The sequence below is a fragment of the Protopterus annectens genome, chromosome 4.part1, assembly GCF_019279795.1.
Source record: "Protopterus annectens isolate FY-2018-M chromosome 4.part1, PAN1.0, whole genome shotgun sequence".
Lineage (NCBI taxonomy): Eukaryota > Metazoa > Chordata > Ceratodontiformes > Protopteridae > Protopterus > Protopterus annectens.
In genome coordinates this window covers 1,007,456,520-1,007,472,444 of record NC_056734.1, presented here as the reverse complement: position 1 = coordinate 1,007,472,444, position 15,925 = coordinate 1,007,456,520, and the positions used below count along the sequence as shown (strand labels likewise).

At 40.2% G+C, this 15,925-nt stretch overlaps 1 protein-coding gene across 2 annotated transcripts in view; it reads right to left on the bottom strand.

The window, feature by feature from the left end:
• The window catches only part of MELTF (melanotransferrin), a 592,427-nt gene that overhangs the window by 179,220 nt on the left and 397,282 nt on the right, over nucleotides 1-15,925 (bottom strand). For both annotated transcript variants that reach the window (XM_044070717.1, XM_044070716.1), the window contains exon 7: nucleotides 4,157-4,344. In XM_044070717.1, coding sequence (XP_043926652.1) covers nucleotides 4,157-4,344 — 188 coding nt within the window. The remainder of the gene's footprint in view (nucleotides 1-4,156; nucleotides 4,345-15,925) is intronic.

Genomic DNA, 15,925 nt, shown 5'->3' with positions numbered 1-15,925 from the left:
AAACATACATTTGCACAGGTATATAGTTTATATAAATGTCTGTTCTTTTCCAGTAAGGTACACTGTGGTTACATTCTTGAAGCTCAGTACATAATATACAGTTCTATATAAATCATACCAATATTCATAAATGACATAGAATTATTTAAAAAATTCCAGCTAGCTGGGCTGGCAATGTCACAATTCTATATAACTCATATTAATATTTTCAAGTGACGTAATTATTTACAAAATTTCAGACAGCTGGACTGGTAGTACTTCCCTGGTGTCACAGTGTGTGTTTGTTTAACCTGCAAGATACAATTGCTTAATGGGTTGAATGGAAGTTTTCATTGTTTTAATTTTGCTTTTTATTTACTGATCATGGTTGTATTTTTATATTTCATTTTTTAAATTGAAGTCAGCTGGGCTGTCTTCAGTATTTTTTTATCTTTTTGTTTATTTTTTTCTTACAGCTGACCATGAGCTGCTCCCAAGGGCCTGTTCTACACTGGATCTGAGAACCCCAACAAGCCTTTCCAGGACTTTCTCTGGACCATTGTTTGGAGCCAGTGAGGAGATCAAGGCACCCCCAGCACAGTGTCATTCTGCTTTTTAAAAGGATTTGTTATTGTATGGACCTATATTCCTACCCCCTGTGTGTACCCATCACATGTTAGGAAAGAGCTTCCAGTGGGCAAGGATGGTGTACTGTCCCCACACCTATGGCAACTCAACCAGAGTCCTGCCTCCCTAATGACACTGCCTCCCAATATGCCCCCCACCTTCACCATTAATCCACTGCAAGGTGTCCCCCAAACCCCCAGATTGGACACTTTCAGCCTCCCTACATGCACTATCAAGTACCTGAGTCTCTAATCAAACTGTGGTCAGCTGAGCTGTAGTCAGGGAAGTATATACTATGCTACCAGCATAAGTTATATTTATTTTATCAATTTGTTAACTGGAGTAGAACTCTAATACTTATGGACCATTTTCAGGTTCATTCAGGGATGGGAGCAGAATTGTCAATTATAGAACACATTGCAAATAGTAGCTTACATAACTGGTTGTACAACAGAGTGTTAGCTTGCATTAGTATTAATTAGTTGATAATGTAGTTGATATTTAAAGTTTGCTGGAAAATGAGGAAAGAGGAGCAGAGGATGAGCAGATTGGAATGAAGAGAGAAGGAATAAACGATTGTGCATAGTTAATTAGTGTTCCTAAGGGTTGTCTTAGGGAGTGGGGTGCTTTTTGTGTGACATGATCGTTGTGTTATAGTTGTCATTATGCGATGCTTTGGTTACTAGTGAAGCTTCTTTGAAAAGCAGTTTTCCAGTTAGTGTCTAAATTTGTGAAAAGTTAAAAAACTTTTTGTGGCCAGAAAGTGAGTCCCATGTTTGTAGGTCCATTACTGAGAAACTGTGGAGTGAAAGTTACTACAAGGAATGGTTAGAAGTGAGGGAGGATTCAGATCTATAGTGGTAGGTGGTGGGATCTCTTGGTAATCAAAGTAACCAGCAACGCAGACAGATGGGGCTTTGATTTAATGTCTTCAGGAACAGTACTGCTCTATATTAGTGTTACTGAAACATAAATGAGACACCTGATGTGGGAGTAGAACCCACAAACCTCTGATCTTCCTGGCATCAAAGGTGAGAATACAGCTTACTGAGCTACTGACACTGAGGCTTAGACTTTCCTCACCTTTCTGTTAAAATTGTGTTACTATATTCACAAACGCTTGCAATGCACTCAGAACTATAGCTAGCTATTTGGACACCCTATGCTGTTCCTCAAACTGATGCTCCCCTCAACTTTTAAGTTGAGGGCCAAAACAAGTCCTGTCATACTTGAGAAAAAAAAAATTGTATTTCATACTGAGGACCAAAAAGAAAAACAAAATTTTCTTTCTTTCTCGTTCTTTGGAAAACTGTAGCAACCTACTCGCTAACAAGCTGCTTGTTACAGCTAAATACCCACACATTAGGGTTAGGGTTCCTCTGCTCTGACTGTAAATGCTTATTGTCATTCATTTCTGAATGCCAGTACTGCACTGCTATCTAATCAGCATCTGCAGATCACACCCCCTGACACATTCGGGCTAGGGCAGTTGTCCCCTTCTCCCCACCCCAGCTATACCTCGTAAATCACTAGTGCCTAACCATTCTAATACAAGGACTCTTTTTTTTCCAATCTCCTCTTGTCTTCAACCAGCTACCTCCCAGTATCAAAGATCATCATCACCACCGTCTTTTTGCAAGTATTCCTCCAAATACCAAGAAAGTATCACTGACAAGGATGACCCCACCAACAGTCCTGCCTTAGAATTCCAAAGTGTCTTCTGTCAGCCTTTCTTCTATTCTTCCCTGATTTTGCCTACAGGCCAGTTATTGTCCTATCTATGTTAACAAACTATGTTTTCTTTTTTTTTGCCAAGGAATTCTTCCTGCTGCTTTATCTTCTGGCCCTAAGGTAAAAGGTTATACTTGCTACTGTTTGCTTTACAATCTCTGTCACTATGTTTTTGATTTGATATTTATAACAGCGATATTTTAAATGTTGTCCATAATCGGATCCCCCCAACATCAACACCTTCATGTCGTCTCTAAATATGACAGACATTTGGGGTTCAAACATCAGACTTCATCCTTCAGAAAATGCATAGCAGTGCAAAACATATTATTCTAGAAACTTTCTATGTATATTACAGCAACCAATATTTTAAACTTTGTTCCTGATGTGCCCCCCCCCCCCCCAACTTGGAATTCATTAAATGACAGACATTTCAGTTCCAGGCCTCATATCCTTCAGAAGATGCATACTGCAAAACACATTGTTCTAGCAACTTTCCAAGTTTATGAATTATAACAGCAATCTTTTAAACGTTGTCTCTGAGCTGATCCCCCGCCCCAAATTTCAAGTTACTAATGACAGACATTTGAGTTTCAGATGTCCTTTCCTTTAGAAAACGATGTTAAATACAAAACCTGTTCTAGCAGGCATCTTTCTCAATTTATAAGAGCAATATTTAAAATCTGTTCCTATTGTTTGGCCTTTGTCCCAAAACCACCATTACTGTGGAGTCAGTAAATAATGACATTTGGGTTTTAGACTTCCTATCCTTCAGAAAATGCTAACACAAAACCTATTATTATAGCAACTTTCTAAGTTTATAAGGGCAATATTTAAGATCTGTCCACCATTATTGACTGAGGTCACTGACAGACATTTGAGTTTCAGATGTCCTCCTTAAAAAAATGCATGCTAACAAAACCTAACCTGTTACTCTAGCAACTTTCTTCTCTAAGTTTGTAAGAGCAGTATTTAAAATCTGTCCCTATTTTTTTGTGTTTGTTGTCCACTCCCATAAGACAAATGAGTATGTAGTCAGAGGAGAAGAAGACATTAGATAATTGATCTTTCATTCATTGTGTCACAGACACCCACATGCCCTCGCTTTTTCCTTGTTCAGTTTTTGTCCTGTCCAAAGGTTGTCTTCCTTCCAGGCAGACCTCAGTTACAAAAAAGCAAGTTTGAGCCCCAGTCCCAGGTGACCAAGTTGCCCTTCTACTTACACTAACTGAGCCACTAGAAATTAAAAAAAAGAAAAAGAAATTAACTGCAGTAAACTGCTTGAAGGAAGTATTTCTAAATTAAATTCTTAATAACTGTTTATTTAGTGTGCTCACAGCAAGCAATTAAACATATGCCAAAACAAATAGTTAAACGCTTCCTGTGGGTGCCAAACATAAAGTCTTGTAACTGGCTTCTCTGTACCACCCCCATGCCTGCTCAGCCAATTAGAAGTCTTTGAGGCAGTGCCAGAGGCTCATCCCATATGTAAAGCATACAGATGAGCTGCTGCCTATGTAAGATGACATGGAAAGATGGTGGGAAGTACGCTGGAGTGTCTCAGACGTCCATGTAGGATGTTTTTTGCCATTTCTCCTGCTTCCCTTAAAGTGGAAAACAAAGATGTTTATAAAAATATTTTTTTATTTAGTTATCTTGATTTGCACTGTCTACAAGATATCACTCGGGGGTGATTGCACCTTTCACCCTGCCCTTTCTTTGCTAGTGATTGGGGACCACAAGCATCTGTGCCCCCCTACAGTTTTTGTATTTTATTTTTATAGTGTGTATGAATAAAATGGAGCTAACAGGTACTTACCTGAGCTCTGTCAAGAAGCCCAAACACTGAATTAATATTGATGCCTGGATGAACCATGACCGCATGTGCAGGAACCTGAGCCATGTTACACTGGATATATTGATGCACTTCTTTCCGTGTACCATCAGGACACAACAGAGCAAAGTCACTGGAATTTAGATTAGCTGCCCAGGGTTCAGCATTATTACCTGGAAGACAAAAATCAACAAATCTTTATTAGTAGTTTTGCATGAGGTGGAAAGTATGTGCGTGTTACTGAAGCTACAGAGGGCAGTGATTTTTTTTTTGTGATGACAAATTGGTACTTGGATATGTACTGCATGAAAACTAAAAGCAAATGAAGGCTGCATTGCCTGCCTTAGTCTAAACATTTCACAAACTTCACTCAATCTCTGAAATTGATCTTGTCACACTTCTGAGTAATAACGGACTTTATCTTTCCTATGTATTTGTAGATTTTCTTAAAGAGTTATTTGCTAATGAGATGTTCTTCTAGCCAATGGTTACTTAGTTACCAGTGAAAAAGTAGTTTTAAAGTATATATTAGATTCCTGCTGTTTATGGAGCCATCTTTAAATTACTAGTCTCCCATCAGGACACAAGTACTCATCAGCAGTTGAATTCTGCTCACTGGTAAGCCATTAGATACTTACCTGGTGATCCACAGCTTGGAGGGGTTTAAGCCCTGCTCCGTTCATTCCTGCTATGCATGAGCAAACTTTGCACCACCCTTGTCTCCTAATCTCTCCTGCCCCCACTACATCTACCTTTATTATAGGCACTAACCCCTCCCAATAACCAGGAACCAATCAGAGCAATACTAGTAACCTATCTCCTCTACCGCCTACAGTACCCCACCCACTTTCAATCTAACTGCTCACCTGACACAGTCATGTTTCCACCTAATGTGCTTACACTCCTTACCTGCTCTCTTCTTGCATACCTTACATCCTACCAGAACTCCAAAACAGACACACCCCACCACTATCACTGCACCCTTACTCTCACTTCTATCCATCACCCACCTACTAATTACACTTGTCATACCATCACAATCTCCATCCCAATAAACCCACCATACAACCAGTCACCTATTACATTCAAACAAAAAATATCCCTAAAATATGATAGGTTAATTACCAGATTTATAAAACTTATGTTTACTGCCATAGGACTTTCCCGGTCAACAAATGTTAAATAAATAAATAAATAAAATATCTAAATTAGCCCTCAGTGGTGATATACACCCTAACTCTGGTCCTACCATTACCAACTCCTCACCTAAAAATCAGCCTAACAGCTGCTCCTTCTCGTAACTAACATCCAACAGAAAGCCATCTGACCTCCTGTTCATGTGTCTAAATATGAGAAGTATAACTAAGAAAACCCATGACCTAAACACCAGCATAGCTTTATACTCTCCTGATATTCTCACTCTGACTGAAACCTCACTCAAACCTCACATCAAAAGTGAGGAAATACTCCCAACAGGTTATAACAATCTTCAAGGAGATAGACTATCTAAGAAAGGGGGTGGTGTGGCTCTTATGTTTAAAAACCACCTCAACATCCAGATCCTAAACACATCTGCCCCCACAATGGAAATGAAGAAATCCTATATGCCAACCTCAAACTAAACCCAAATAAAACAGTCAACATCATAGGATACTACTTTCCACCTGGCCAAAACATCCCACCCTTGGAAAACCTTCTGAACTGGGCTAACCATTCCTTACCCCAGGAAACCATAATCCTAGGTGATTTTAATATAAACTGGCTATCTTGTAGTAACAATCACCCAGCCCACCACCTAATTTCTTCCAACTAATATAATCACCTACCTGGATAAATAAAAGTTCTAACAAACACTACTCTCGACTGGATATTAGCCAGTAAAGACCCTCACTCATACTTAGCTGGCTGTTTACCAGACAGCCTCAGTAACCATACTCCAACATTCCTTCTGAGACACCACTTAAATTGTGCTAAACCCATCATCTATAGGCAAATCCAAAACAGGGTAAACTTTAACCCCTCTCTCCTTTATCTCATCAATTCAAAAATGTGATTGGACACCACTAAAGTACTTCAGTCTGGATGAAGCTGTCCACTTCTTCAATAGCACCTTCCTAAACATCCTAAACACACATGCCCCTATAAGAAATGCCAGAGTCAATACACAATACTCCCCTTGGTGACAGAAAAGCACCAGGGCACTAATGAAAATCAGAGATAAGGCCTGGGAGCACTGGTGCTTAACAAAAAAAACCCTCCTCTAGACAGTCATTCCTAGAGTTGCACAAGATCAAAAAGCAAATAAAAGAAGATAAAATCCAATATTATCAGTATGCCCTAAACTCCTCCCATCACAACCCTAAACAGTTCTGGTCCACAATAAACTCCAATTCTCCACCCAGGAGGCACCCCTCCCCCTAACAGTCCCCCTTCCTCCAGCAGTATTGCTGACTCATTCAATAAATATTTTACTGAAACCATTCCGTCTTTGACTAAACAACACAACCTTCTACCCACCCTCCCTACATCAAAGCCAAATACTTTGCCCACAGTATTTTCTTTTTCATCAGTACCTACCTCCTATATTAAAAAAAAACTTCTATTGAAACTTAAGCCTACAAAACTTGCAGCTGACAATCTCCCCTCTGAATACCTAAAACTAGTAGCAGAAGCCCCAGCTTATCCAGTCTCTAGCTTAATTAGTCAGTTTGAAAGCTCTGTCCCCACACTGTGGAAAATGTCCCACATCATTCCCCTCCATAAAGGTGGCTCCTCCACTGAACTTTCCAATTACCGCCCCCTAGCCATCCTTTCTCCACTTTCCAAGATACTTGAGAAATGCATCCATTCTCAAGTCTTAGACTACCTCTTAGCTAATAACCTCCTCTCCAGCACCCAAAATGGCTTCAGGCCATACCACAGCACTACTATCGCCTTGCTGTCTTTCACTAATGCTATCCTTCATCATAAAAATAATGGCCTGTTCTCCTCTGCTATATTTCCAGATATATCCAAGGCTTTTGACATGATCTCACACAAACTACTAATCTCTGTTCTCACTAACCTATCCTTTTCCCAATCAGCTACTGATTGGTTTCACAGTTATCTAACTGGCTGACAACAGTCAGTTGTCTGGCATGATGACCTATCTCCTCGACTTCCTGTAATGCTCGGTTTTCCCCAAGGCTCCATCCTTGGTCCCCTACTGTTCTCACTCTTCACCAATGATCTATTCACAGCTACCAAGCATGATTCACTTATACAGTATGCAGATGACTCCACCCTTATCTGCTCAGCCCCAACTATACCTGAACTTCACAAGATCATACAGGAAGCTTTTTCATCTGTAGAAAGCTGGCCATCTAATACCCAGTAATTACTCAACCCAATGCAAGAATAAACTCCTTATCTTCCAACCCACTAAATTTAACCCACTTATCCCCCACTTTAATATTCTAGCCAAAGACAATACTGTCATCTCCTCAACAGAACACACCAAACTACTTTGTGTTAAGATTGATAACAATCTCAGATTTGACACTCACATTTCACTTATCAGAAAAAACTAGGTGCATTGTACAGCAGCAAACAATTCCTGACCAAGACAGCCAGAATTTCTGCTGCTAATTCTCAACTAATCTCCACTTTATGCCTCTCCCATACTTACCTACTCAGAGAAACAAACCTAAACAAGCTCAAGGCTTGCTACAATAACATTGCTAAGTTTGCCACTGGTACATGTTATCGCAACCACCACTGTATCTCACTTACAGAACTTGACTGGCTTGAATTCCCTCAACTTATTTACCTGAATCAACTCACTCTCTCACCCACAAGTTAGTAAGCCATCCTCTTAAAGTCTGATCCCTTCAAAACCTTCTCCAGCTCCACTGCTCCAATAGACCATTATGCTCCAGCAGCAAAAATCTACTTCTAGTGACCAAACCCAAGAACTCATCAGGAGAAGCACTATTCTCTTCCGTCATATCTAGATTATGGAACAATCCCCCCCCCCTTTATAACCACACTACCCTATTGCAATCACTTCAAAACTGCACTAAAAACTCATTTAAAAAGTCTCTGGTTATGCCCATGTACCAATCCCAACTAGTAACCCTCCTTTTACCTCCCCTTACTCTCCTCTCCCCTAGCCACCGTGCCTCACACAGTCTGATCACTGCATTCCTTCCTCTGCAAGCTCTGACTCACCCTTTACCCTTCCCTTCCCTCCTCAATCAATCTCTCAGATCTGTTATAACATGCTTAACTTCCTCACTTCATCTCAACTCCAAATACATATCCAACTGACTTAACCTAGCTTCCTCTCACTACCATGTATACTACTCACTCAGTCTCCTCTCTTACTCCTCTATCTTCCTCTTCCATCCCATTAGACCTTCTAGCTTGTTCCACCTTCATGTGGAGCATCTGTTTTATATCTGCTTGGGTTTAGTGCAATATTTGTATATAGGATTTAGGTATATGAGTTTAGAACAGTATCCGTTTGAGCTTAGTACTATCTGTATATACATCCTACCTTTATTCCTAGCTTCTAACTAGATGCTGGCATATTTGTTCATTACTATGTTTCATATTGTATGTATAGCTAATGTTTGCTGCAGTATGTATTATTTGCTATTGTATGAATATTCAATTGTTCTTCATGTACTCTGCTGCTCATTTATTGTTCTGCCGAGCTTTTCTCCCCGAGCCTCCACTGAAAAAGGACCTGTGTCCAGTAGGAATTTCCCAGTAAAAAATGTAAATAAATACTCTTCTCAGGCCACCCATCCCATAGTTCTCATTTTAAAGCGTGCTGACATCTTCCAGGCATTCCTTTATGTTTTTAGGGCCCAGTGGTCATATGACAATCTCCCACATCATACAGCCTAACAGCACACAAGTCCAGATTACTCTTCATAGATCTGGGGTGCTGTTAGGAGGAGGGGGGCATACTTAGGGCAGAGTGAAGAGGACTTTAACCTGAGCACAAGGTATTAAGGCTCATAACTGGCAGATGCCATTCAGTTGATAATGCAGCACTGGCATTCAGGGGCATGCCTTGTGTCTTGTAAAAGCTATAGTAAGCTGCTTGCTATGATCAAGTTAAAAACTGAGAGGGATATCAGATCAGGGAATGGCACACGTTACCAGAATAAAATAGCTAGCTACAGCTTGGGGGCTTGGGGGTACCCAAGAACGGTGCCTTTTGTAGTATACAAAATGGTGTAGATCCAGTGCAGACTCATCCTTAGTACCCAATGAGATTGTGTATGTCCTATTCCCTTCCATTAGTCAGCCAACAAGCACTCTGTTATTATTTATGGTAGCAGGCATTAGACCTGGGCATAGAAAAATCCTATCCAGTAGAGCCTCACACTGATTACTTGTCCAAAGCACTAGCCTGTTCCTTAATTCAATGGCTTAGCCTCAGATGCTGGTTTCTGCAGCACAACCCAATCATTGCCTTCCTTTTAATTGGTCAGCAATATGACAAAAGCTGCTGACCCCCGCCTCCCCTTGGCTGACTCATTGATCACTGCTCAGATCTATGTTTCTCAAGTTGCAGTCAAGGTTCCAGTGCTCTGCACCACAGAGCTGGCTTCACCTTCCAGCCCTCTGTTCCACAAAGCTGGCTTCACCTTCCAGCCCCCTGTGCCAAAGAGCTGGTTTCACCTCCCAGCCTCTGTTCCACAGAGCTGGCTTCACTTTCCAGCCCTCTGTGCCACAAAGCTGGCTTCACCTTCCAGACTTTTGTGACCTGATGCAGTTAGTTGATCAATGGGCATTTTGAGACTATTTTGGTGAGAAAAGGGAATTGTCCTGAAAGTCAACCTTTTGTCAACAGTCTAGAGTTTGAATTCCCTAAACAGCTGATTTGGGGTTGATTGTATGAGTCACTGAACTTTCAAAGTTTACATGACCTCAGTTAGAGCACGAAGGCCTGGAAGCTCTAGCCTAGTAGTCATTTACATGAGTATATTTTAGCTGGTGTCACAGTTGAGTCTAGTTTTATTAAACTCTGTATTGAACTTATGGCATTGTGTAATTGGGACACACAAGGCTTTTTATTGTGATCTTTCTGAATATCATGCATCTGTAACGATATTTCAGTTCAAAATGTCATGTAGCTTATCCACATGAGACTGAGCAATAGTGTCAGATGTGTTATCCTTGAAATGGTGAGTCATTTTTGCACTGAGTGACTGAAGCAGATGGTGTTCATCTAGTTGATGAAATCTATCTGAATATTTAAATCTGTTACACACAGCAAGCTGCTAGAAAAATAATAGGTTCACACAGATTCATAGGTGTGTACTAGGCTAACAATGGCTAGGACCTTATTAAGCCTAGCTATCCATCCCTAATTTCTGACAAGTTCTGGTACCCTTGATAAGTGTAAGCAGGAGCTTCAGAGATTACATGCTTACAAGTAGGGGCCTGGTAGATGAACCATTTACAGGCTGGCTGTGTCCAGTAGAGATATAAGTGTCAAACCAGGAATGAATTTCCTGTTCCCCATCCAATTGTCCAAGTTCTCTTGAACTGGTTTATGGAGGAACTCTGATTCACATGAATGAAGAGCCTGTTCCAGAGAAGGGGTAATCTCTGGGATGCATACCTGTCTTACTGGCAGGTACTATTTATTTCATATGCAAGGTGTAAGTCTTTAGAATGGGTAAATCTGGTACTGTTCATTTAATGGAGATATGCAGGAGATCCATCAGGATGGGGTCCAGCAATGCCTTGTATGTCAGGCATAGATCTTCCCTCAACAGCTTGTGGAAGACAGAATACAGGGCTAGGGCTTTGAAGTGGTCTGCATAGGACATGTTACTTTTGCCCTGTATTCTTTTAATGAGGAACCTCTGTCGACATCCAGTTGTTTGATATGCCTGGTTAGGTACATACCAAAGGGACATTGTACTCAATGAGACATCTGATGCATGCCAAATACAGTGGAACACTGACGTCCTTGAACCTAGATGTCATTCCTTTGTTTATATGTTGCGTAACATAGAATTATTTCCTCACAACTGTAGACACATGACAGTCAAAGGCTAGATCACTGTCTGTGTTTGTCCCCAAGTCACTGACTACTGGGTCGACTTTTAGGGATGTATTGTCAATATGATAGTTACCCGAGGAGGATGATTTCATGAAGGATACTATTATGCATTTATTGGCATTTAGTTTTAGTCCCTGGCTCTGACACAAGTTATTTGCCTGCGTTAGCTCTTTCTGGAGAACATTAGTGTCAGTGGATGATTCTATGACTGCTTCTAATTTGCAATTATCTTCCATTTTGGTCAGCCAGAATCCCTTGACATTGGCCTTGACTTTGGAGATGTAAATGCTAAAAAGGAGTTGTCCCAGGACTGATCTATGAGGGACTACACTTGTGACTGGCCTCTTTGTAGAGGTAGAGGCCCCAAATCTAACTTCCTGGGTCCTGTCTGTGAGCCATCTGGCTATCCACTGGATGACATAAGGGTTTATACTTAACCTCTTGAGTTTGTCAACAATGCCTGCATGGGGTATTGTGTCAAATTCCTTAGCCAGTTCAAGGTAGGCAACGTGAACCATTTTACCATCATTCATTGCTTTGGTGACCTTCTCAAAGAATTCCAGCAGGCTGAGTAGGTATGACCTGCCTTTGACAAAACCAAATTGGCTTGGGTCCAGTGTTTGGAGGTTTCCTATGTCATTACTGATCATTTCTGTAATAGATTTTCCACGGCTTTGCATATGACACTAGTGAGACTTATGGGATGGCAGTTTCCAGGGTCTGTAGATGGCCCTCCCTTGTGCAGAGAAATGACTGCTGTTGTTCTCTATTCATGAGTCACAAAACCTGTTTGGAGGCAATGGTTAAATAGTGATTCCAAACAGCCTGACAGGTCATGTTTCAAGATATTTAGAAGGCATCCTGGGATAGTTTATGAGCCCATTGATGCAGTACTCTTGGCCTTAGAGAGAGCATTGAGGACCTTTTCCTCAGTGATAGTAGGAGGAGTTAAATTTAATGGTATTTTCTGAGGCAGCTTGAGGGAGAGAAAGGGGGTAAATGTAGAGCTAAATTTGTCTGCCAATAGGGTTGACATATATTACGGGTCATTTATAGGTGACTCCATTAACAATGACATCTCCACACAACTGTGTATTGCCTTGAGGCTGCTGACATTGCTAAAGAATGCCTGGTGCTTGTTCTTGGCCTGGGAGGCCAAACTAACCAAAAATGTGGATTTGGTAAGCTGTATTTGTCCACTGAGTTGTTTGTTTAGTTTAATGGAATTGCTTTTATTCTCCTGGGTGCTGCACCTCCTAATTTTTGCCCTGCTTTTCTTCCTTCTGTTATACAGCCTATTAATGTTGTGATTCTACCAGGGTGGCTTGTGTTTGAGTTAGTTCCTCCTTATTCCTCCTGGGTACAGAAGCTGGCCTTAGGGGTAGTACCTGAACAATCCAGGGTTAGCCGGGTTCTTTTTTTTATGTTTACTTCAAAGGAGACTGTTTTGTGGTCTGACCTTACCAGAGAGAACATTACACTAGGCGGTATGCAGTACTTTCCCATATTAGTAAGGACCAGATCCAGTATGTTTTTGCTCCTGGTGTACTGACATTCTGGTCCAGGGAGTTTGGGTTTACAAAATCCAGGAATCTCTGTACCTGAACACCTGATGTCATATGTGATTCCCAGTTAATAGTGGGGTAACTAAAAGTTGCTTATGAATATGGAGGGAGACCTATAGCTTGCATGAAAGTGGTATGAGATTTTGCCTATGGTAACTTGAACATGGAGAAGCTCAACTACATTGTCCTGTTTGACCAACCTTGAGGTATATTTATTTTTGATGTAAATTGAGACACCTCCACCTTTATACCCTGTCTGTGTTGTAACTGATCTAAATGTGTGGAAGACATTATTGCCTTGTACTGACAGAGTGCAGATTTAAACCATATCTCAGTTACTATCAAAGAAGAAACAGAAAAATAAGCCTTAAACTCATTAAAATAAGACAAAAAATGACAGACAAATAGAATTAGTTCTTTAATCCACAAGCAGTAAATCCATAGGCAGTAAGCACTTTCGTCTTCAAACTAAGACTTCATCAGACTGAGGAATTATATATAACACAGTATTTAAATACTTAAATTGAAGTATTTTCAAGTTTGGCATTTTGGTGGAAGACAATGTTTTAACTAATATTTGAAAGCCTAGAGGGGAGAGATGCAGACCATCCCTGGTAAAGCAGTGTAGTCTACTGACCATCTCCTTCCATGCTGACAAATATTGTACCCCGTTAGAATGACACCAGAAACAAAGCCATTTATTAAAGTCAGTCATCTTCTCTTCGTATTGTGACATCATCCTTGGAGAAGGTAAAATGATGGTCAATGCTAGGGTCATACCATCCTGGGACACTTACTCTGAGAGCAAAAATGAAATCTCTCTTCATATAGTCTAGGGAGGTACATCTCAGGTCATTTATACCTATATGGGCTATGACTGAGTCATACTGGTACTTGTGGTCCAATGACCTGAGTGCATGTGTAATGTGGCAGATCCTGGCCCCCTGATAAGCAACTGACTGTGACTTTCTCCTTACTCAGCCCAATGAGAGGGACATCAGTGTGTCTCACAATGGAGTCTCCAATGACTAGAACGTTGGATTGTGAGGTGGCCTGCCTTATGGGGTTAAATATAGAGGCTACATGAGATGTGGCTCTATGTGTTGATGTGGGTGTTGTTTTGAAAGAATACATTCAGGGCTGCTGAGGGCATTTGTTATGTGTGCTTCATCTAGGAGGTGTTTGGGGTTTAGGAAGGTTATATTTAAGCACCTCAGCACATGTCGGTATATGTGTCTGCTTTGTATAGTATGTGATAGGTAGACCGTGTGTACTACTGACAACCTGATTTACATTAGGAGTGCTTTTATGTGACAGCCTTGCCTCCAGTGACGTTGTGTAAATACATTTCTTGCATATCTTAGTTTTGTTTGAGAGTTAGCTGGTTATCAGTAAACATAAGGCAATTTCTACCTTGGCACAGGATGCCCATATCCACCAAGCCATTTACAGAGATAATGGGAAAGTTCATATCCATGGCAACAGACTCTTTGTTATTGACTAGATGGTTCTGGTGAGAATATACGTCAGGAGTATCTGGTTTGCAACTCTGGGGGCAGTGCTTGTCACTGGAAACTAGCTGCACTGTGTGCAACTAGGTATTAGTGAAATTTCAAGGGTACTTTTACAGGAAAAATGTCACCTGAATAGTGCCTGCATCTATACAAGGTACTGCCAAACACATCAGCCACGGATAAGAAATTGTACAGATAAGAAGAGGAATGGTTGAAAGAGACAAAAAAATTACTGAGGGACTGACAGCAGAAAAGGAAGCAACATGTGGTGAAGTACAGGACATGGTCCTGGGCCCTACATTATTCAGTCTGTATGTCCGGTGTGATACTGTGAATGAAGCACAGGACAACACAGGATGATGCTCCCTACAGATCACCTCAGAATAGTGAGGCTAGTACAGAATGGAGGAAGGTGTAAAAACGTATGTATTACATTTGTTTACTGGGAAGGTCCAACTGGACTAACAGGACCCATTTCAGCAGAAGCTCTATGCATTACAATAAGTGAATTTTTATTTGAAAAACGATTGAAGACAGCAAAACTAAATAACAAAAAGTTGTAGTGGTATATCCAAAGCTTAGAAATACGGACACCAAATTTTAGCGCTTTCATTCACATTTATTTCTTTGTGAACTTCTTCAGAAATAATAAAACTCCACTCACATCCTTTTTATACAACCCTAATCAATCATATGCTTCATGATGTCATAAAATAAATTAAATGATTAATTATCTTAAAATACACTTAAAATAAAATCCAATGTAATATTGAATATATATATATGCCTTAAATACGTCAAACAAGATACAAAAAATTATTGATAAAATATGTATATGTTCAAATAGTCAAATTTAATACTGTCTCATTTGTAAGAAACACTTTATATTAATTGTTTCATTTAACCCAGGAGCAAAATATGCTCCTAAATGCAGCTGCCAAAGAGATTCTTTACATTCTAAAAGGACTTTAACATCACCAACAAAAGCCCCTGGTAAAACACAGTCCATAGCAATATATAATAAATTTCTTAAAATCATGGCAAACCAAGGAATGTTTAGCCAAAGCATTGACTGAATCTTTTTTCTTTATGGCTAAAAGATGTTCACTAATCCTTTTTCTAAGGCATCTTGTAGTCATGCCTATATAGAAACTGGGGCATGTGGAACATTGAGCTATATAAACCACCTTATCAGTACTACATGTATATTATACCATGACCCCCCCAAAACGTGCACGCTGATTGGCCAGCGTGCCTGTTGTAAATCGAGTTATACTAATGGAAAAAGGTCCGGTCGCCCGGACTTTTTTCCATTAGTATAACTCTTTTTTTAAAACACTGTCTGGCTATGTTAAATGGGTTTAACATAGCGAGACAGCTTTAAAATAAGCAACAGAGATCTCCGTTGCTTATTTTAAAGCTGTCTGGCTATGTTAAACCCATTTAACATAGCGAGACAGTGTTTTAAAAAAAAGCAACAGAGAAAGCAAGATCTCCGTTGCTTTTTTTTAGAGTCTCGCTATGTTAAATGAGTTTAACATAGCGAGACAGTTTTAAAATAAGCAACAGAGATGTCCGTTGCTTATTTTAAAACTGTCTCGCTATG